The 23,448-nt window shown below is 39.2% G+C and overlaps 1 protein-coding gene across 1 annotated transcript in view; it reads left to right on the top strand.

Moving 5' to 3' along the window:
• The window catches only part of Sms (spermine synthase), a 56,040-nt gene that overhangs the window by 21,128 nt on the left and 11,464 nt on the right, over positions 1 to 23,448 (top strand). The window contains exons 2-7 of the mRNA XM_077793775.1: positions 5,893 to 6,013; positions 8,528 to 8,621; positions 10,446 to 10,510; positions 17,620 to 17,795; positions 18,727 to 18,883; positions 19,739 to 19,817. Coding sequence (XP_077649901.1) covers positions 5,893 to 6,013; positions 8,528 to 8,621; positions 10,446 to 10,510; positions 17,620 to 17,795; positions 18,727 to 18,883; positions 19,739 to 19,817 — 692 coding nt within the window. The remainder of the gene's footprint in view (positions 1 to 5,892; positions 6,014 to 8,527; positions 8,622 to 10,445; positions 10,511 to 17,619; positions 17,796 to 18,726; positions 18,884 to 19,738; positions 19,818 to 23,448) is intronic.

Raw genomic sequence — 23,448 nt, 5'->3', positions numbered from 1 at the left:
AGAGTGAGAGAGGAGAGAGAGAGAGAGAGAGAGAGATAGAGAGAATTTTTAATATTTATTTTTTTTAGTTCTCGGCGGACACAACATCTTTGTTGGTATGTGGTGCTGAGGATCGAACCCGGGCCGCACGCATGCCAGGAGAGCGCGCTACCGCTTGAGCCACATCCCCAGTCCCCCAGCACTTTTTTATATTAGAGACAGGGTCTCACTGAGTTGCTTAGTGCCTTGCTAAATTCCTGAGGTTGGCTTTGAACTCATGATCCTCCTGCTTCAGTCTCGTGAGCCATTGGTATTACAGGCTTGCACTTCCATGCCCAGCCATTTTTGTATATCTTAAGTGGCTGGTGGTACAGGTGGAGTATCCGTTATCTGAATGTTTTTGAGAGAAGTGATTGAGATTTTGTAGTATTTTCTCATATATATGAAAATATATATACAGAGACAGACTTGGGGATGGGACCCGAATTTCAATGTAAAATTTATTTGTTTCCCATATGTCTTTTTTTTTTTTAAGAAAGAGTGAGAGAGGGGGAGAGAGAGAGAGAGAGAGAGAGAGAAAATTTTGATATTTATTTTATAGTTATCAGCGGACACAACATCTTTGTTTTTGTATGCGGTGCTGAGGATGGAACCCGGGCCGCATGCATGCCAGGCGAGCTCACTACGGCTTGAGCCACATCCCCAGCCCCTGTTTCCCATATATCTTACTCACATAGCCTGAAGGTAATTTTTAGTGCAGCTGCATTTTGACTGACCCATCTCTTGGGGTGGGTCAGGTGTGGAATTTTCAGCTTATGGTATCATGTTGTTGGTGCTCAGGAAGTTTCATATTTTTAAAGCATTTTGAATTTTGGATTTTCAGGTTATGAAGGCTCATCCTGTAACCATTGAAGGGAGCAGAGAAGTCATGAGCCTGATTGTGATTTCAGACTTGTGATTGGAACAGAGCCTTGAGCAGGCAGCTGTGTAATATACAGATTTGGACTTCAGCCATCTGGGGCTGATACTAAAGAGTCAGAGGACTGAGGTGCTCCAGGAGGGAACTATAAATAGATCCCCAGGATAAAATGAGGCAGGGAGATGAAACTTAGGCCTTCATACTTTTTTCCCTTCCTCCCTCTTTCTGTCATCCCTTCTCTTCTTTTGTTAGGGGTGTATTTAATTTGGACCAGTTGATTTATTCTAAGTTATTGTTGAACAAACAAAGCAGGCAGTGGTCTGGAAATGGGGACATTGCTTTGTTCAGTGGACAAAGGATACATTTTGCCCTGGGAGAGGTCAACTGTGTTTCAGAGTACTTTGAAAATCTCGGAGTGATGCACTAGTTATAATACATCATTCTTGCCTGGCCATAGAAGCAAGATTTCTAAGAACTTCTGTCAAACATTTTATTAGCCTAGTTCAGATTACCATGTCTACTTGAAAGTGGTATATTTATCTCTTTTAGCATTTGGAGCTGCTTTTACATTTTCTTTTGATTCATAGACATTTATGACTTTTCTGTCCTGTGTTCCCAAATTTGGGTATACTCTGATCGTAGGCTCATTTTCATCATGTATAGAGTACCTACTAGTTCTCAAGGGATTGAATTGGCCCCCCTTCTGTCCTTAGACCAACTTGAGTATTTTTTTTTAATTTCCTTTGACAAGGGGGCATCACTGACATCTAGTGGGTATGGGTGAAGTTGTCCAAGTCTTAGGTCAGTCCTTTATATCATGTTGTCAGTTTCACCCCCAGTATTGAGGAACATAGATAGAACAAGTCTGATTGGTGTGATCATGTTCCATGTTCCATACCAAACCTGAACAAAAGTTGAAGTTTTCAATAATTGCGAAGCACTTTCTGGGGTACTTCATGGGTTACCTTTGACTTTGATTAATAAAGAGTTCAGACTTTTTCAGAGCTTTTGTTGAACATTTTCTATAACTTTTTGGTGACTTGAGTATATTTAGTATGGAGATGGTAGGGGGTTTCTTTCTTTCTTTTTTTTCTTCTTCGTGTGCTAGGTATTGAACCCAAGGCTTCATACTTGCTAACCATGCACTCACTGTACCATGGAGGTACACTCCTAGCTTTTCTTTTTCTTTTTTTGTATAGAATGGTTTAGATTAGCTATTCTCAGTCATGGCTACATATTGGGATTTTCCAGGGAGCTTTGAAAAATACTGGTGTTGGGCTGGGGTTGTGGCTCAGTGGTAGAGTGCTTGCCTATCATGTACAAGGTACTGGGTTTGATCCTCAGCACCACATAAATGTAGCATAAGATATTGTGTCCACCTAAAACCTAAGAATAAATAATTTAAAAAAATACTGGTGTGACTGGGTTTTATTCAATTGTTCTAGTATGTGATATTGGAATTTTAATCCCCCAGGTGGTTGTAATGCACAGGTAGGATTGAAAATTACTAATCTAGATATTCTAGAAATTCTGCAAAGATAGAGTGATATGGATGTAGATGATGAATTCATCAAAATGAAATAACTTTTCATTTATGCACAAAACATTGAGTGCCTAGGATTAAAATGATTAAGCAAACCCACTCCGAGCCTAGTGGAACTCATACCTTTGGCTTTCAGTTTTCACTTTAAAGCCCTGATTCTGGAAAAGACGTACTGGAGAGTTGGTTCAGCCATAACACCTCTTTTTAGAGTCTTCCCCAAGGTCTGGGAACATCTGGTTGACAGGGCATGACCCAAGTTGGAAGGAAGTTGAATCTGAAATGAGGTAGACATTGAACAAAATGGCAAGTTCCCCATAGTGCCCTTCAGACACCTTCCTGGAAGACGCAACACTAAGACACCAATAGGGACCGGGCAGCTTCAAAAATGCACTGGGTATGTGGTGAATGAAGAACTTTTTGTCAGAAATACATTGAGATTTGGCCAGTTTTTACTGAACTGAGAATGAGGAGTATAAGTGTAGAAACAAGTAACTCTTTAATTAGCTTTCTTTTGTACCACTTTGTCTTCAGTTTGAAACCTGGCTGGAAGACTTCCTTTAGCTCACTCAATGGTCCCTTTCTAGTAATTGTGCCAGTGAGAAAAAGGGGATGGCTGCCATGCTGGGCTTGGCCAGCATTCAAGGCCTTTGCATGGATCAAAGGCATCCCCTTTCTCTGGCCTAAGGGATGGAATCCTCTCCCCAAGTCTACCCCTAGGACAGGCTCCTTGTCAACTTCACAGCCTGCTAAGTCCCATGCGGGGTGGTCTTGCCTGGATTTTCCCTTTCACCAGTAGGGGGATTTGTGTTCTGTTTGGTAATTCGTAATGTGCCAACACAACCCAGTCTTGAGGCCATTTACCAGGAGGGATGATTTGTTTTATACACTTCCAAAACAGAAAACATCTGGTTTAGCTGGGGAGTGATCACATAATTACACAGTAGCTTTCACATTTAGGGTAATTCTACTGGGCTAGGTGTACTTTTTCTTGCTGCCCTATACTCAGCTCAGACACCTATATGGTAGGTTGGCTTACCAGTCTTCAGTGACAACACAAACCAAAATGAACATGTTTATTTCATTTTATCAAGTTTGAAAGAGGTTTTTTTTTTTTTTTAAATTTTATTTTATTTTATTTTTTTAGGAAAGTGAAATTCAGTCTTAAATGCTGCATTCTGGAGATATAATTCAGACCTTCCCTTTTAATTTCCTGAAACCAATTTCAGAAGAGCTAAGTGAGCTAGATTATTTTCTGCCAAATGAGTTTCCCAAAGGCACAGTTTTGCTAGAAATGAATGAGAATTCAATGATTCATTGGACCACCACTCATGTGTAGATGCTTAAGTTGTGATGGGTAGGAGATATGAATTCTGTGCTGACAGTCTATCCGTGATGTGGGGTCTTTTTCCTGAAAGTGGCCTCAGTTCGTTTGTTTTGACTATTATACCATTTGCTCCTCTTTCTTCCTGTGTCTTCTCCTTTTCTGTCTTTCGTAAAGACATTTGTCACCCACCATCCTGACACTATCTGGCCCTACCCCAGGCTGCTCCTCTCTATGGTTTTAGCTATGTTCTGGCTTTGGTACTGTATTCTGAGAGGAGGAAACTCCTAGATCTCAGGGTGTGTAAAGTTCCTCTGCATTCTCTCTCCTTCCTGTCAAACAATTGCTGGTGCTGCACAGGTCTCAGGGTTGTGAGCCGGTTACCCACTCCTGTTTTGGGGAGCTTGGGAGGCATATTCTGTTATCTAGTTTTAAATGTTTGTGATTTTTGGTTTTGCTATCCTAATTGCTATCTTTGGCAATTCAGAAGATTTAATAATTATGGTTTCACTACTATTTTTGCTATTATTTGTTGAACAAAGTTGAAATACAGATTTTTGAGCTGGGTGTGGTGGTGCACTCCTGTAAACCCAGCTACTTGGGAGGCTGAGATGGGAGGAATGTGAATTTGAGGCCACTCCAGGCAATATAGTGAGACCCTGTCTTAAGAAAAAGACAAACAATTTTTAGTACATATAGAGTTTGCTTAGAGCTGCTATAACAAAGTACTGTAAATTCAATGGCTTAAAACAACAGAAATTTTTTCTTTCAGTTCTGGAGGCCAGAAATTGGAGATCAAGGTGTGGGGCAGGGCCATGCTTTTCCTGAAGGTCCTAGGGGAGAATCCTTTTTAGCATCTTCTTACTTCTTATGGCTCCTGGCTTTCCTGGACTGTGGCCTTTATCACTGCAATCTCTGCTTCCTCTTCATATCGCCTGCCTTCCTTTTCCCCTGTCTTCTCTTCTGTCTCTTGGCACAGAGCTCTACTTTGGGGGACAGGGTGTGAAATGGGGCAGGGTTGGAGGGAGTGAATACCTACAACCCAGCAGTCTATCCCATATGGAATTGTTCAGTGTTTACTGTTCAGAACTATATTAGTGAGCATAACAGTTTCATTTCTGTTTTTCAGTTATATAAGCAACACCTGGGAAATAAAATTGGAAAATTTCAAGTCATTGATAATACCCATCAACAGCAGATGGGCATCCTCTTTCTGGCTATGTTTCCTTATTAATTCATTTAACCTGAAGTGGGATCTCCTCTCTATATTTGATTTCTGGTTATGCTGAATATTTTGTTATGCTATCTCTAGTTAGGTTGAATATCTTTCTGTATCCTTGACAAAGTTCTTGGTGGTCATCTTTTGTGATCTTAGGTAACCAGGCATTCCGTGTAGCCTTTCCTCACAGGGTGGAGAACATTTCTAGTTCTTAACACAGGGATTAAGAGATGCTGACAATTCTCTTTTCTTTCTTTTCACTATCTCTCTTTCTTTTTTGTGGTACTGAGATTTGAATCTAGGGCCTTACACACTGAACTATATCCTCAACCTTTTTTTTTTAACCTTTATTTTATTTATTTTTATGTGGTGCTGAGAATATAACCCAGTGCCTCACATCTGCTAGGCAAGCACTCTACCACTGAGCTACAACCCCAGCCCCATACCCTTTTTATTATTTTGTTTTATTTCTTTGGTACTAAGGATTGAACCCAGAGGTGCTTAACCACTGAGCTACATTCCCAGCCCATTTTTAATTTTTCCTTTTGAGACAGGGTCTTCCAAGTTGTTTAGGCCTCACTAAATTACTGAGGCTGCCCTCCAACTTGCAGTCCTTCTGCCTTGTATCCTGAGTAGCTGAGATTACAAGTGTGTGCTACCATGCCTGACTGTTCAGATTTCTTGTCAGGTTCAGTCATCAAAACATGTATCATTAGCTTTTCTTCTGAATGTTTCTTTTTTTTTTTAAATATATATATTTTTAAGTTGTTGATAGACCTTTATTTATTTATGTGTGGTGCTGAGAATCGAACCCAGTGCCTTACACATGCCAGGCAAGTGCGCTACCGCTGAGCCATAGCTCCAGCCTCCTGAATTTTTTTTCTTACCATTTTCTTTCCTTTGTCTTACAGCTGATGGTGAGACCATTTTAAAAGGCCTCCAGTCCATTTTCCAGGAGCAGGGGATGGCAGAATCGGTGCACACCTGGCAGGATCATGGCTATTTAGCAACCTACACAAACAAAAATGGCAGGTGAGCAGCCTCAAGGGCTCTTATTTCAGATTAGAACTTTTAAGGAAGAATAAAGATAGGAACAAAGTGGGGGCTGGGGGTGGTATCCCTTGACATCTTGTAGAGGGACTAGAATTCATTGCTTCTCAACCAAGCCTGTACATCAGAATCTCCTGGGAGAGTCTTTACAAAATACCCCTGCCCAAGCATTTCCTGCAGAGATTGAGGCCACTCGGCCTGGACATATTTGTTTCTTTAAATCCCCAGTGATTCTTCTTTTTAAAAAATATTTTTAGTTGTAGATGGACACAGTACTTTTATTTTCATGCAGTGCTAAGGATCAACCCAGTGCCTCACATGTACTAGGCAAATGCTCTACCATTGAGCCATAAACCCAGCCCATTTCCAGTGATTCTATTCTGTGTTAGGACCAATAACCCCTAGCAGCATAAGCAGAGTGAAGTGGCAGGCAGTGATCTGGAGTTGGTTAAAACATATTCTTGGGTCCCCTCTGCAAAACTTTGTCTATAAGTTGCTTGACAGGAAGCTGAGATGATCCAAGAGTTCATATCTTTGGTGGTGGTATAGATTTTTAGATTTTATATACTGTATAGATTAGTAATAACCTATTTTCCCAATAGTACAAAGTACTAAAATTCTACATGATTTCCTTAATGCTCCAACCACCTCCAGAGGTCCAGAAGAAAAAGGTCGTTGAGATGAGAAAAAATAACTATTTTTTGAGCCCTTCTGCTCTTTAGTTATTCTCTGTCTGTCTTGTCTACCTCTGGGGCATTAACTGGTGTTCTTTATCCTGATGCTTCTCAAAGACTAGCATGCCAAACCTAGACTTTCATTCTAACTATGTGGCCAGCCTCCCTATGTGTGTTTAGCAGATGCCTCAAATGTTTCTGAAATGAATATTTCTTCCTTAAGCGTGGTCCAAAGTCAACACCACCACCAATCCTTTCTCTATCCCTCATCCTTCTCCTCCATGCTTTGGTCTAGTTAATGGAGAGGCTCCCAGAAGAAGAGGGGCTCTGCAACTATCCTCCAGCTCCTGCAGACTTGCACTCAGCTCCTCCCAATTGCTGCTACCTCACACTGTTTTTACTGTGCTCATCCTTTGGAGACCATAGCAAGTCTCTGCTACTTTGGTGGGCACTTCCTCCACTCCCAGGTGAAAACTTCTCTCCTACCATCTCCTATAGACCTTTGTAGCCAAGTCCTCCTGCCGTAGTTTTAAAATCTTCGACTATAGGCACAAATTCTAGTTGTGCAGAGGACTTAGAGTCCTTCCCAGAAGGAAGTTTTTAAATGACAAGAGCTATTTTCATTTTTAGGAGTACCCAACTTTGGCTTTGGTACTGGATCCCACCTTCCAGCATTCTCTGTATTCATGCTGGAACTACCTATGTGGTTAAGGGACATATTTCTCTATCTTTGATTTAACCTGCACTCCTCTGTTCCTTAGTGCTGTTGCAGCTGCTGGAAAGGAAAGATGATCAGCTCATCTATTCTCATGTAGGTATAGATGAGCTTGTGGTGTCTGGGCCTGAACTTGATTTTGGGGCCATTTTAAGGGCTGAAGGTGAAAATGAATTAGTTTTATTTATTTTTTAATCCAAGCCCATTGCCTGTATTCTCTGATCAGAATTTCTTTTAATTTAGCATTTTTCAAACATTTCTTAAACCACAACTTATAGTAAGAAGCAATTTATTTCATAACCTGGAAATGCACATGTGTGTATATTTCATACAAATATATGCATATAATCAAAAGTTTCATCAGACACATCTTACTGCATGTGTTATACTCAAATTTATTTCATTAATAAAGGACTGATCAGCTCCACTAAATCAGGTGTAAGAGAACTTTATTACCCCTGAATTGCATAAGGTTGCTTTCATATATTTTCAGATATTCTTTCTTAAACAACCATTTTTTTTTTTTTTTATCTTTTGTACTGGGGATTGAACCCAGGAGAGCTCTACCAGTGAGCTGCATTCCCAGCCTTTTTTACATTTTCTCTTGAGACAGTGCCTCACATAGTTGCTGAGTCTGCCCTTGAACTTGGAATCCTTTTTTCTTAGCCTCCCAAGTCAGGGGCAATCATAGGTGTGTGCCACCACACCCAGCTTAAACAACTCTTTAAAAATATAAATCATTCTAAGCCTGTAGTCAGGACAAGGAACTCTAAGGGTTTACTGGGAGAACCCCATTTGCCCTTCCCTTTCCTTCCTTACTGTACAGCTGTACTCTATGGAATCACCTGGGGAACTACTGAATCACTTTTTGGGCCCAAGAACCAGTTTGGAAAGCCTTAGTATTTGGTGACATCCTCTAAATTTTCTATAAGTGATTGATAGCTTGCTCTTCAAGGAGAGGCCCTGAAAAAGAAAGCCACAGAGTTAACTGTATAATTCAGGGAGAAAAAAAAAGAGCAGTGGTCTTATTTTCTAGTTGGGGTGGCCTCTTTTTTTCCTTTGGTTTGCCATGATATGATTTCTAACATTTCTAACTTTCTTTTGTAGCTTTGCCAATTTGAGAATTTATCCACATGGATTGGTGTTGCTGGACCTTCAGAGTTACGACAGTGATGCACAGGGCAAAGAAGAAATTGACAGTGTTGGTTTTTTACTTTTATTTATCTTAAAATTTTTTTCTAAAATTTATTTAAGGATCATAAAATCCACTTAGCTTAATTTAATTAAATTCTCCTCCCCACAGATAAGTGGTTTTGGTAGAGAAAATAGTTGTTTCTTAGTTGGTTTCACTTCCTGAGTTGGTAAAGGAATTCCTGCACTGCCTGTCTGACAGGGTCACAGTGTGGGGGATGCTGTGGCAAGGCTGCACCATTTGGAAACTTGAACCATTAGGAATGTTAAGTGTTTTGTTCATGATACTCATGATATGGATAACAGCGCATACATAAATCAATAACAAGAGTATGTATTGCCTGAGATTGCAGGAAAATTCCCAGAATGAGACCAAGGATACAATGGAGACATGCCATGGAGTGTTTCAATGTCTCACAGGATGGTGTTATTCCTCAAGCCTAAGCAACAAGAAATATTTATCCCATGGTTAACAATTTACACTAGCCCCCCCCCCCAACCCCATCCTAAAACCACAACCTGTACAACAGCATAGCTACAGAAAAACAATTGCTGTGCCAATAAGGACCACCGTGTGTAGCTTATGGTATCCCCTTGAGGACAAGAGGCTAATAAAAATACATCCCCCAACCAATAGACCCTCCTTTGCTTTATGCAGAAATTTATGATGAAAATGGAAAACACATAGTTAATATAAATGACAAATGGGTTGAGGTGTAAAGCCTGCCCTTTAGTTGAAGATTACAAAGACATAAGAATTGGTGTGCTTTGACCAAGGATCAAGAAAGTTCTTTAAGAAGGCAGTTGAATAGCTCATATGAAAAAAAGAAAATTACTTTGGAAATTAAAAATAGAATAATGTAAAATTAACAGATATATTTTAGAGGCACTTCAGAGTAGTAGACTTTTCTACTTTAAGTGTGTTTTACTGGGATTTTAGTTTACAAGTAAGAAAGCTTACCAATAATCATAAGTATGCTTTAAAGTTAAAGGTTAATGAAATAATTATAGGTATGCTTTAAAGTTAGAAGCGAATAATAGGTCAGGAGTCATGTAGACTTGTTGCGTTGCCTAGCACCTAGTGATTGAGGTGAAAACGTAAAGCTTAATCATGATTGTCTAAGGTTACAGAAAAATATTTGAACAATGTACTCAATATCTTTGGTAATCAATGTGTGTCACAAAAGATTGTAGTTCTTATAAATTATGTAAATCAAAAAAGTTTCGGGCTTGCTTTGAAGCTATCCATTAACTACCTGAAAAAACACCTGTAAAACAGGTATAAAAATAAAGGTCCCTCCAGGGGCAAAGAGATGTCTTCTGGAGGTTGCTTGTAACTTGCAACCTGTCCTCCCAACTCTTCTTCTTTCGCCAATGTTACTCATCCTTTGGGACCACCCTGGACCCTTACCTCTCCCCCCGCTGGGGCTGGACCTCAGCACTGAGTATGAGTAATGATTTTACTTTCCACTGGAGAAATTATAGAATTTTTTTGTGTGTGTGGTGCTGGGGCCTTGTTGTGTGTTCTAGGTAAGCACTCTACCAAATGAGCTATATCCCCAGCCTGAAATAATAGATCTTTTAACCAGGATTTTATACCTATAATATCCTTTAGTCTTCTCCTTCCCAGTTATTTTGTTGTTAACTAAGTTAAAGTCAGTGCCATGAGTTAGTTGGAGTGGAAGTATGGTATTGGGCCATAGCTAGAGGGGGCAGGTGTATATGCCAGTATGACATATTTCTGTCAACCTGGCCTCAATCCTTTTCTCTGTCATTTAGTTGTTATCTACAGCTTATTCTATATACCCATTGATTTATTTGCTTTTAATTGTAGCTTTTGAACAAAGTAGAAGAAAGAATGAAAGAATTGAGTCAGGACAGTACTGGGCGAGTGAAGCGGTAAGTCCACTCTTCAGTGTTCTTTCATATTTGCTTAAATCAAAATGGCATTGTTGTTCCCAGCAGTGTCTGCTTAAGATGTGGAAGAGACCAAAGTTAATGCTGGCTTTTGGCAGCACTATGAATTAAGCTTCCCCCACACTAAAATAGGACAACATGTATATTTAATACACAGTAATGGTGGGTAGTTTTGGTACATAGAGTGAAACTAAAATCTAGGAAATGTATAAAGCAGAAACTCAGGTAGAGCTGTCACCTAAGTCAAAGGGGGAGCTAGAACCTCCAAAAGAGAAAAGGGTGTGTCTCTGCTCAGGGTTCTGTAGTCCAGAGTAGAATTAAGCAGTTTTAAGACATTTCTGGTAGGATAGAGTGATAAAAAAAATTTACTGGAAGCTTTCAAGTTAGGAAACTTTCCAAGATACTAAGAATTGAGAGGCCATCCATCATCAGCTACCACAGGTAGGCTGTTGTCAAATAGTGATGAAAACAACTGAAGCTTTTCCTGTCTAGTCAGTTAGCTAACAGATTTTTTTTTTCCATGCTGGGGATCAAACTCAGGGCCTCTAGTATGCCAGGCAAGTGTTGTACCATTGAACCACACCCCTAGCCCTGCATGTGGTGATTTAAAGTTAAATAAACAGTTCAGTTCCTCAGTTGTGTTAGCATTATGTCAATAACAAGTGGCTACCACACTGGACAGCACAGATACAGAACATTTTCATCATTACAGAAAAATTCTGTTGGCTACCTCTGAAGTGTCTGCCAGTGGTGCCTGATTTTGAAAAGGTTTTTGACAGACATAGCAATTTTGACATTTGTTGGAAGGGATAGGGTCTGGTGGGTCATCTGAATTAAGTGCTTTGAATACTCAGCATCTGTTTCTCAGCAATTTGTTCTTGCCTTACCTTGGTGGTTCCTCCTCAGGCCATAAGTCATGGAAGACCTGTGCCTTTGCTCATAAAGTTAATTTCATAGATGTGGAGACAGACAAGGAGGGATTTTTGTCAAGGTCACTCCATCATTGATGGGAGCAATCAGAATACTGGTTTTGCTAGTTCATAGCAGTTTCCAGAAGAGGGAATCCTTATTGGCAAGGGCTAGGATGTTTAAGTACATAATGATTCACCCTTTTCAGTTTGATCAGCCCATAGGAAAGCTCCAGGGCAGATGCAAGATAACTAGGTAATTATTTAACTTCCAGTAGGTAGAAAGGGAAAAAGGAAACTAAGTGAAAAGAACAGACTGGGTGTGAAACTTGGCCACTTTTTAAAACATATTTGAATACTCAGTCTTTTTTGTTACCCCACCCAAGTTCAGTTTAGGGGCCCTTGGTTATGTCTTTTTCTTTTTTTTTTTTAAGGAGAGAGAGAGAGAGAGAGAGAGAGAGAGAGAGAGAGAGAGAATTTTTAATATTTATTTTTTAGTTATCGGCTGACACAACATCTTTGTTGGTATGTGGTGCTGAGGATCGAACCCGGGCCGCACGCATGCCAGGCGAGCGCGCTACCGCTTGAGCCACATCCCCAGCCCCCTTGGTTATGTCTTGTCCCCTTCTCCATTCTTTTTCTTTTTTTGAGGGTGCTAGGGATGTAACCCAGCGCCTCATGCCTGCTAGGCATGTGATCTACTGATCTACATCCCCAGATTAGGTTAACAAGTGTTTAGATCAATGAGTTTTATACATTCATAAGTCAATGAGTTATAGGAAGATACTGAGCAGACAAGTCAGTTACTGGTCTCTTCAGCGACCAGGCCTGCTTGTTATATAATATTCTGAGGGATAGAGGATATGAGAAAGCAATGCCTAGGTCTGGACCAGATATCCCACTAGCCCAGCTGAACTTTCTCTTCTTTCATAGGGAGTGGCCCTGGGGGTCTTCTGAGCCTACAGTGTAGAGTGTCTACAACACCTTATACCTCCATTCCAGGTCATCTCCTTACTACTCCATTCAGGCTTCTTTTCACATACACAGACCAAAAAATCTTGTTACTGCTGATCTGTACCTTTCTGGAGGGAGTATTAGGGATGAGTTCCCCATAGTCTGCCTTCTGAGTCTCAGACTTGTCTTCCTTAGCACAGAGCCCTTCTGAAATAATAAATTAAGATTCTTCCTCTTCAATCTGATCCATAAACCACGTCCTCGTCTTGCCCATATCTTCTAACACCATGAAAGCTCCATACTAGCTACCTTCCTTATCTAACCTCTGGACCTTGGGTCCACCAACCCATGTCTTTACCTTATGACATCTTCAAATGGGCACATCCAAAATCCAGCCCATGATCTTCTCTTTGAAACCTGTTTCTTGTGCTGACTTCCCCAACACCATTCTTTCAGACTGGGCTGGGGATATAGCTCAGTTGGTAGCATGCACAAAGCCCTGGGTTCAATCCTAGCAACACACACACACACACACACACACACACACACACAGACTTTCTGGCAAAAATTATGGGATGAACCTTTACCTCCTACTTTTCTTCACAGTTCTAGCTAATGCAGCAGGAAATCCTGTCACTTCTATTTTTCAGATTTGTCTGATATCTAATCACATATCCTCTCTGCTGCCACCCCTCTGTCTAGCCTCCACTTAGAGTTCACCCAGGGTCAAGAACAAATAATCTGAAGGCAGGTTACTTATGAATATAATAATTTAGGTTTCTGAAAATCAACCCCCTCCATTTCTGATTCTGGGTGTTTGTGGTCCAGAATGAGGCCAGATCCCCACCCGAGATCCTGATGAGTCAAAGTGACTTTTTCTTATTTTCCTTTAATTCAGGGAAGCCTGATTATAGCCTGTGGCTCAGTGGTGGCTATGGTCCAATGGTATATTCCAGGCAGGTTCAGGCATTGCAACATCCATATTATATAATGCCTGCCTTTGCCACTAGGGGGCTTCTCATTGCTATATCCAGGAATACCTCAGAGAAGACAGAGGAGAGACAGTAGAATTCATGCCTGGTGGGATCACAGGCCTCTGAGTGCATGAGCCATAGACCAGAATGTCCACTGGATCATCCTTCAGGTTGGAGAAACCCAGGGCCAGCTTGACCTCTTCCTCCTTAAGGGTCCTGGTTTTCATCAGTGCTATTTGGAGTCTTCTGCAGATGGCCTTCCTCATCTTTTTCTTCTTTCTACCAGGCATTCATTTCTGTGAATAAAGGGAGGTTGTCATATTTTTAATGTATTTCTCATCTAAACTTTGCATCATTATGGGCTTTTTCCCCATAAGATCAAACCAGTGGCTTCCCTCAGTATTCCTGTTTTTATTCCCTGTCCCCTTTCCTCTCCCAACTTTATTAACACAGGGCAGAATAATCCTACAACTAATCGTCCCTCACGGCACCATCTCAGATTTCCATTACAGCAGAGCCTTCACTTTACCTCTGTTCCTGCAGACACAGTCAATCCTGGGTTTCCCCAATGCTGCCAAATTAGTAGTACCTACAAGCCTTTGCACATGCCACTTCTGGATAGGAACTCTCTGATAGTCCCCATGATAATGGCTGAAATGGTGATTCCTGCCCCCTATCCCACCCAGTACCTCTCTTCTAGACACAGGGGTCTTATCTGCAGTGAGCTATTTAGATTTCTCTATCTGGCTTCAGTATTTGAAGGTGTGGGGGTTGTGCTAGGGGAGGGCCTAGGAACACATTACACATCTGAGAAGAGCTTATGGGCACAGCCTTTGCCATCTGAGCCAGGGAATATGAGAGCAGTGGATATGATCTGGATGGGGGCCAGAGCACTGGAGTCCGAAAAGCAGCCAAAAGGAGTCCCTTCCCCATTTCAGGTGAAGAATCCTGCTCCCTGGTTGACAGCCAGCTAGCTATAGGCAGTACTGAAGTAGGCACAAACCCACTGAAAATGGACAGTGCCTATCCAGAAGCAATCAAAAGAAGTCCCTTCCCCATTCTTAAAATCATATCCACACCCACACCACTTTCTGGCCACTTCATCTTTTCCTTCTTGAACAGTTTTGCTTATCTGCATCCATTGAATTGAATCTGTTCTCATTATGTGGGAAAATGAGTTGGTCCACATCAAAATACACCCTGATCTTTATCACTTCTAGGAGTGAGCAAATAGAATACATTTCTGTGCTTCAGCATTCATGAGAAATCTGGTTCTTTTGTTTTTTTGGTATAGGAATTTTCTAAGTAGAACTGGAGCCAAGCTTTAGGTCTTCAAATCAAAATGCAGATCCTGTTTTTGCTTGTCACAGTTTTTACATCTTCTTTTTATAAAATAAGGGTCAAAAGAGCAATAACTTGGGAATACCTTGTTGTAGACCCTTTGTTAATGGCCCAAAAGGACAAGGATTGTTTTACTTTTTTGTCTGGGGAATGACATTGTTACAGATGAAATCATGAACAGAAATCTCCGTAACATTATTTGAAATTGTTACTATTCCCCTTTGGCTAATGAATTAAATCTGATTTTTTTTTTTTTTTTTTTTACTAAGGAGCCCCATAGGATTTATCTGAACATTTATTTCTATATTTTCAAATGAAAAGGAGCAAGAAAACAAGCTTACATGTTTCTTGTTTCTCCCCAGTGCTGGGGATTGAACCCAGGGCTTTCCACATGCTGAGCAAATCTTCTGTAACTGAGCTTCATTCCCAGCCATTTCATTTTTAAAATCTTGCAATTTACACAGCACACCTGAGGCCCAGGACATATTCCACCTGATGTTCTGCAGTCGATTTTTTTATTTTCAGCAGTGAAGGTTGAAATGAGTTTTCTAGAGCTCCACAGCATCTTCTGGTAGCCCATTACAGGATGATGTGCTCTATGCTGGGTTGAGTACTCTCAGGGTAATGGCTTCCACATCCGGTTTGAGATCCTTGTTGCCTTTTTGCCTGGCTTTAAAAACCATTGTGTTGCAATGGAGAAGAGAGCTCTTCATCTTAACCCAAGGCACTATTGACATAAATGAGGCTAGGCACTGTTTATTTTCAGTGGATTTGTGCCTAGTTCAATATTGCCTAGAGCTGGCTGGCTGTCAACCAGGGGGCAGGATTCTTCCCCTGAAAGCTGTGACTTTTTTATCTTCATTCAGTGCCACCTCACAATATACACTATCATCTATCTGGTAGAAGAAGCTTCCTCCAACTCCTCTTTGCTTGGTCTTGGGGACCTGTCCTGATTGGGGTTTCACTTTTTACTTTTTTTTTTTTTTTTAAAAGTATATGGGGATGAAGTGTGATACCTGCAGTGACCATTTTCTCCTTCAGCTTTTTATTAGGAAAAATGTAAAGCATGTCAGAAAGTTTGTGAAAAAATAAACTCGTATGTGTAATAGTTGTTGATATGTGGTTGTGGATGTATAAAGGTAAATGCCCCAAATCTGGATTTGTTTTTGTTCTTTTAAAGAAATAACTCTCTGGTCTGCCTAACATTTTGAAAGCTGGATTTGTTCACTGGAAAGATGAAGTGGTTAAATCTGGAGTTTTTAGGATTAAATGAGAGCTTAAGGAAATTTTCTTTGTCAGCCTTAGTGCTCTTTATGATGTTAGTATTTTCTCAGAGAAAACCTTGTTAACTTGTAACAGGCTCAAACTGTTACTCTTGGAAGCCAATGATTGGGGAGTGGGAAGAGACTCAGCAATAAGGCAGAGGTAGTTATGTTCTAGTGTTGTGGGTGTCTGTGGCTATACTTCATGCCATTTTACTATTGAACACTACTATGTTTGAGAACACAACTTGCATGCTCTTGTGTTGTATGTGCAATGTGTTCTCAGTTTCTTTGTGTTTGAGTTAGATTTGCCAAGCCCCCTTTCCAGGTCCCTTTTCTCCTGTCATTTAGTGCCCTCTACTGGTATTTTCTAGTATATTCATCCTGTCTAAACCACTGAGTATTTATAAAAGCATGGACCAAGAAACTCATCATTTTGTAGCTACTCCAATAATAATTAGTTCAGGCAAGAATCTTCTAGATAACACAGCCACTGGTAAAAATATATTGGCAGATCAGGACAGTCACCCAGCTTCAGAGGCCCCACCACAGCCTGCTTAGTAATTTCTGTGGGTGAAAGGGACCTTTGCAAATGAGAGATCCAGCAAGCATTACTGTAACCAAATGCCCACCCACTTTGCATCACCAGTGGTAGGACAGGAACACCTCTTGTATTCCTTATGAGGTGCCTGTGTAATATGTCAACCTGACTGATCATGAAAAGACCAGGCAAACTCACAGAAGGGATTTTTCTTAGCTGATCTGAACTTTGTAGAGAAATCATAAAACATACCAGAATAGAAAAAGAATATTCTATTATTTTTCTATATATTTTTCTATTAAGAAAAAAAAAGAGGGGCTGGGGATGTGGCTCAAGCGGTAGTGCGCTCGCCTGGCATGCGTGCGGCCCGGGTTCGATCCTCAGCACCACATACAAACAAAGATGTTGTCTCCACCAAGAACTAAAAAAAAAATAAATACTAAAATTCTCTCTCTAAAAAAAAAAAAAAAAAAAAAGAATAATAGGAAAATGCAGTGTGCAAACCTTTATTCAAAAGCAGAACTGCAATAAAGGACATAATTGGGACATTTAAGGAATCTTGAAGGTGAACTCTGTACTAGATAATGGTTGACACTGGTAACGGCCATATGGCTATGTAAAAGGTCTTAAGCAAAAGTATATGGGGAGGGGCTGGGGTTGTGGCTCAGTGGTAGCGTGCTTGCCTAGCATGTAAGGCACTAGGTTAGATTATCAGCACTGCATAAAAATAAATAAATAAAATAAAGGTCCATTGCCAACTAAAATAATATTAAAAAAAAAGTATATGGGGATGAAGTGTGATACCTGCAGTGACCATTTTCTCCTTCAGCTATTTATTAGGAAAAATGTAAAGCATGTCAGAAAGTTTGTGAAAAACTTTAAACTCGTGTAACAGTTGTTGATACGTTGATCTTGTGTTGTATGTGCAATGTGTTCTTAGTTTCTTTGTGTTTGAGGATGTATAAAAATAAATGCCCAATCTCTGGATTTTTTTTTTTCTTTTAAAGTATCCACCTGTGGCATGTGGCTTTCTGTTGTGCACTCTTCATCCCTTATCCCCTTTTAAGGCTGCATTGAAGAAAGGCTCATTTCTGTTTCCCTTTTTTTCCAGATTACCTCCCATAGTTCGAGGAGGGGCCATTGACAGATATTGGCCTACTGCTGATGGACGCCTGGTTGAGTACGACATAGATGAAGTAGTATATGATGAAGATTCTCCTTATCAGAACATTAAAATTCTACACTCGAAGCAGTTTGGAAATATTCTTATCCTCAGCGGGGATGTTAGTAAGTATTCTATCCCTGTCTTGATTAAGTGATAAGGTCATGGTATGTTGAATGGTTGTGTTTTCCTGACAAGTACCACAGATATGGATTTGTCCAAGTTTGTCTCTAACACTGCTATCTTTTAAGACAAACATTTACAATCTATTAACCTGTAGATTGCCTGGATTTTCATGTAAATTTTGTCTTGACTTTTTTTCTTGATGAATAGTTGGATTATATTGCAAAAGAAAGTGCAATTGCTTATTTTAAATACTTTGTTAGGGAAATATTCAAACCTTAAGTAGTGTTACGAATTGGGTATGTACTCACCATTTGAACATCAACAATTATGAACTCTTGGCCAGTCTTGTTTCACCTAAGCCCCAGTGTGTGCATTTTGTTCCTGTCATATTATTTTGAAATAGCTCCCAGACATCATAATTTCATCCCTAAAGATGTCATTGCTTTAATTATTCAGCATATAAGCACATTCCCAAGGCTGGATTTTCTTTACACTGACTACTAACTGTTCATTTCTGTATGGTGTTAGATGAGACCTACTTAATGTTTGCATTTTTCTCTAACAAAGTATTTTTAAATAAGCAATTGCACTTTCTTTTGAAATATAATCCACATACTCATCACAAGAAAAAATAATGTCAACACAAAGTTTACATGAAAATCCAGGCAATCTACAGGTTAATTAGTATGTTGTGAATGTATATATTAAAAGACAGTAGTGTCAGAGACAAAGGGTTGATTAAAAACTCCTCAATCTAAATAAATAAAAAAGCAAGCAAGTAATTAAGTAAGTAAATAAATGCTACTGATAGTTTTCAAAGATTGAAAATTTTATATTACAGGCTAGATTCCAGTACTTTCTAGGATCGTGAGATCAGGTGGTTTGTGTATTTGTGTAGTCACCATTTGGCGCTTTGTTTCTTCTCTCTAGATCTGGCAGAGAGTGATCTGGCGTATACCCGGGCTATCATGGGCAGTGGCAAAGAAGATTACACTGGCAAAGATGTGCTGATTCTAGGAGGCGGAGATGGGGGTATATTATGTGAAATAGTCAAACTGAAACCAAAGATGGTCACTATGGTAGAGATATCCTTTGTCATATAAAAGAACAAGTTCACTGGGCTTCTTTTTTTCTTCCCTTTTTGTGTTTTAAGACTCAAGTTAATATTACCACAGACTAAAGGCAGACGTGTTACATAGACTGCCTTCAACAAATGCTTCAGTTTAGTACTAGTAGCTTTTTATGTGGCTACCAACAAAGAAGCAGAGATAGCATAGTTGAGGATTAAAGAGGAAGTGGCTTTGGTACCCTGTCGCTGTTTAGCAGTTGCCAAAATGGCTTCCCTAAGCCATTTCATAAAAAAAAAAAAAAAAAAAAAAAGAAAAAAAGAAAATTCAGGGGGCTGGGGATGTTGCTCAGTGGTACAGTGCTTGCCCGGCATACATGAGGCCCTGGGCTTAATTCCCAGTATTATGATCAAAAATTAAAGATAAAAGAAAAAAATTCATTTCTTTTTTAGTATTCCTAGTGTGAAAATAAAACCATTATGTCATCAACTTTCTTTAGCCTATAATACTCAAAGTCCTGTAAGACCTTTATGTTTGTCAGACTCGATGGTGCCCACCTATAATCCCAGTGTCTCAGGAGGCTAAGTCAGAAGGATTTCAAATTCAAGGCCAACCTCAGCAACTTAGTGAGGCCTTAAGCAACTCAGCTAGACTCTCTCTCAAAATGAAAAGGGCTGGGGATGTGGCTCAGTGGTAAAGTGCCCCTGGGTTCAATCCCTAGTACCAAACAAGACAAAACAAAACAAGTAAACAGTAATAACAACAACAAAAACCCCTTCATTTTTGTCTTGACCTTCTTTAAAAATAGTGTTACTATTTCAGAATTCTTTGATACATTTAAATTCTCCTTAACCTGTTTCGGACATTGACCAAATGGTGATTGATGGATGTAAGAAATATATGCGAAAAACATGTGGTGACGTCTTAGACAATCTTAAAGGAGACTGCTATCAGGTAATTATGTTTTCCTGGTAATGTATTTTAGGACAACTGGTACGAATTATTGATTGGAATTGTATCTTAAAACAGCTTTTAGATAATTGGTTAAGAAGATAAATAGATTGTCTCTCTATGTGAGTGTCTCTCTATGTGAGTTCAGTGTACACTTACATTTAGGGTGGATATGTACAGATAAGGAGAAGTAAACCACCAATTCCAGGTTTGAATCAGTTTGAATTGAATCACATTACTTTTTTATTTTTGGTGCTGGGGATCACATTCAGGCACACACTTTACCACTGAGCAATACCCCCAACCTCATTAATTCTTGTAGAAAAGATGTCATGTACCTTTTTATGAATTGGCAATCATCACCTTCTGTTTTATCCTGAATCGTTTCTTTGAGTTTTGATCTTTCAGTAGGAATTCAGGTATACTTAATTGGTAGGTATACATGATTAAAATGCATGAGATAGGAGCAATGTCTTGTTAATAAGCAATTAATTTCTGTTCTAAATTCCACTGTGCTTGTGATGTGTAGTATATATTTTGTATTGTATTTTGGAGATGAATGTTTGGTACACATACCTACAGGTTTGTTGAAGCAAGGCATCTAAGAAAATGCATATTTTAACAGAATTTTTAATGTGTTTCTTCAGAAATTTTGATGAGTGCTTTAATATGTAAATTATTTAATACCTCCTTCCCTAATGTATGTGCATCTAAATTTGATTTCATGGTACATGCATGTTAGTCTTTTGAGAGGAATTTTGTGCACCTTAAAATTCAGTTGTGATTATTTTATGGGAAATAGGGGAGAAAGACATAAATTCAGCTTCACTATATGAAAGCTTAAAGGTGGGGTGTGTGTGGTGATAATCCCAGTTACTTCAGAGGCTGAGGTAGGAGGATTGCAAGTTTAAGGCCAGTCTGGACAACCAATCAAGACCCTGTCTCAAAATAATATTTTTAAAAAGGAGTGGGATTTAGCTGAGCTGTAGAGCACTTGCCTAATAAATGTGAAGCACTGGGTTCAATCCTTACGGTTGGGGGAGGGTACATTAGGTTGTTCAGAGTGTGTTTACAGCTATTTAACATATTCAATCAAATTGTTTCATGAGTTTAAAGTTACCACTGTTTGCAAACAGTGAACCAGACCCTCTGCCCATGGTATTTAACTTTTATACTTATAACTGGTGGTACTATTTCAACTCCAGGATGAGAATGAAACTTAGAGAATTTAAAGGGAATTTCTTTAAGGTTATAGGAGTGTGGCATAGACTCCTATCTCCCTTCCTTCTTATGTGGCTTTCTTACCTGGATTAAGACCACAAGCAAAAACTCAAAACAGTTGAGTTGTCGACTGGGGTTTTGTTTGTTGGTGCTCAGTAAATATGCATTGATCAAATTATACTATATGAATATATCACAATCAATCCCACTTTTATGTATAACTATAATGTTAAATAGAAGGAAGATTAATATAGATCAGGGGAGGGAGGTGGGAAGAGAAGGAGGTCTTAATGAGGATTGAAATGGAGCAAAATAAGTTATGCAATTGTGAATTTGTCGAAATGAACACAATTATGTGAAACTATAATGTACTAATAAAAATATAAATTAAAAAAGAATAAGTGAATGAATATTGTTAAATTCACCTGTTAAAAGAACTCATAGTATCAAATCACATCTTGCTTTTAGTTAAGGCATCATTGGAGAGAGTTGGTTTTGGAGTGCATCCTCATCCTCCTCTTTTCTGGAACATCACCATTACCAGGGGGAGCCTGGAAAATTCTTCTGTGACTGACTGAGTTCTCTCTCTTTCTCTCTCTCTCTCTGAGCCACATCCCCAGCCCTGTTTTGTATTTTATTTAGAGACAGGGTCTCGCTGAGTTGCTAAATGCCTCACCATTGTGGAGGCTGTCTCAGCCTCCTGAGCTGCTGGGATTACTCTCAAGAGTTGATAGGCTTGGGGGCTGAGTGCATGGCCTCCTCTGTGGGGGAAGAAAGACCTACCTGACCACTTCCCCTCAGGGGCATGCAAGTCCCTTGTCCATTAAAGTGCTGCCATTGATGAGAAGCCAAGGCTTTGCAGCTATTTCATATTTGTTTAGAAAATAGAAAACATTTCAAAGCCCTCCTGGATTTATAACTATGGAATAACTTTAATACTGAAGTACAGGTAGTATACCAAGAAAACTGAAGACTGATCATACATTTGCATGTACACACACACACACACACATACATACATACACACATACAAGGTTTCCAAGTAAAATGTACAAACTTATTTAAGAATTCTACATTGTGCCTAAGTAGGATTTCATTCAGATATGTAAAGACGTGGATTTTGAGAAATACAGTTAACATAATTCATTATATGAACAAAGAGTGATATATTAACAAATTACAAGAATTTGAGAATACTTAGCAGTCATTTTTTTAAATGTTTTTTGGTGGTGCTGGGGATTGAACCCAGGCCTTGGGCATGTGAGGCAAGTACTCTACCAACTGAACTACTGAGCTATATCCCCAGCCCCCAGTCATTTTTTTTAAAATATATTTTTAGTTGTAGATGGATCTAATACCTTTATTTTATTTATTTATTTTTATGTGGTACTGAGGATTGAACCCAGTGCCTCATGTGTGCTAAGTGAGCATTCTACCACTGAGTCACAACCAGAGTCCCTATTCTTTTTTTTTTTTTTTTTTTGGTAGATGTACACATTACCTTTATTTATTTATTTTTATACATTCATTCATTTATGTGGTGCTGAGGATCAAACTGTGTGCCTCACATGTGCTAGGCAACTGCTCTACCACCGAGCCACAACTGCAGCCTAGCAGTCATTCTTTATAAAAATTCTTTAAAATAAAATTGCACTAGAGGGAATCATCAAAACATAATAGAAAACTAATTATCAGAAACTTAATAGTAGGGGCTAGGATTGTGGTTCAACGGTAAAGTGCTCGCCTAGCATGTGTGGGGCCCTGGGTTCGATCCTCAGTACCACATTAAAAAAATAAATGAATGGAATAAAGGTATTGTGTCCAACTACAACTAAAAAAATAAATATTAAAAAAGGAAACAAAAATAAAAAAAATAAAAAAGGAAACAATAGTAAATTATAGTAATATAAGTGGTAAAAGCTATTTCACCTGAAAATTAGGAACAAAAAGAGGATGCTTATTATTTGTCTTCATGGTTGCTTTTGAGGCAGGTAATATAGTCAGGTAGGAAGATGAACACTGTAAAAAATCTAGGAACCATAGAAAATCAGTTGGATTCATGAGAATTTGGTAAAGTGATAGATAGGGACAGATGAAAAATATTTTCCCTGCTGAAATGCTGAATAGTTTGAAAAAAGGGAGGAGTGAGTGAGCAGGAAATCCTATTCAAAGTAATAACCAACGGTTAAACACCTAGGAAAAACTGAACACGAATGGTGTTGTGAGAGTTATCTGAATTATGTTAAGATCTTATTGAAAGATATCACATAAAGTCTGAATATGTGGAGGAGAGGCATGCTTATTTCCTTCACAGATAAGAGAAAAAAAATACCTGTTTTGTTTTTTGTAGTTATAAGCAATTCCAAGGAGTAGATTTAGACTTAGACCTAGTGATTTTAAAGTTCATTTTAAA

The sequence above is a fragment of the Urocitellus parryii genome, chromosome X (assembly GCF_045843805.1).
Source record: "Urocitellus parryii isolate mUroPar1 chromosome X, mUroPar1.hap1, whole genome shotgun sequence".
NCBI lineage: Eukaryota > Metazoa > Chordata > Mammalia > Rodentia > Sciuridae > Urocitellus > Urocitellus parryii.
The sequence above is the reverse complement of the archived record's forward strand: the minus strand, read 5'-3'. Positions and strand labels throughout refer to the sequence as shown.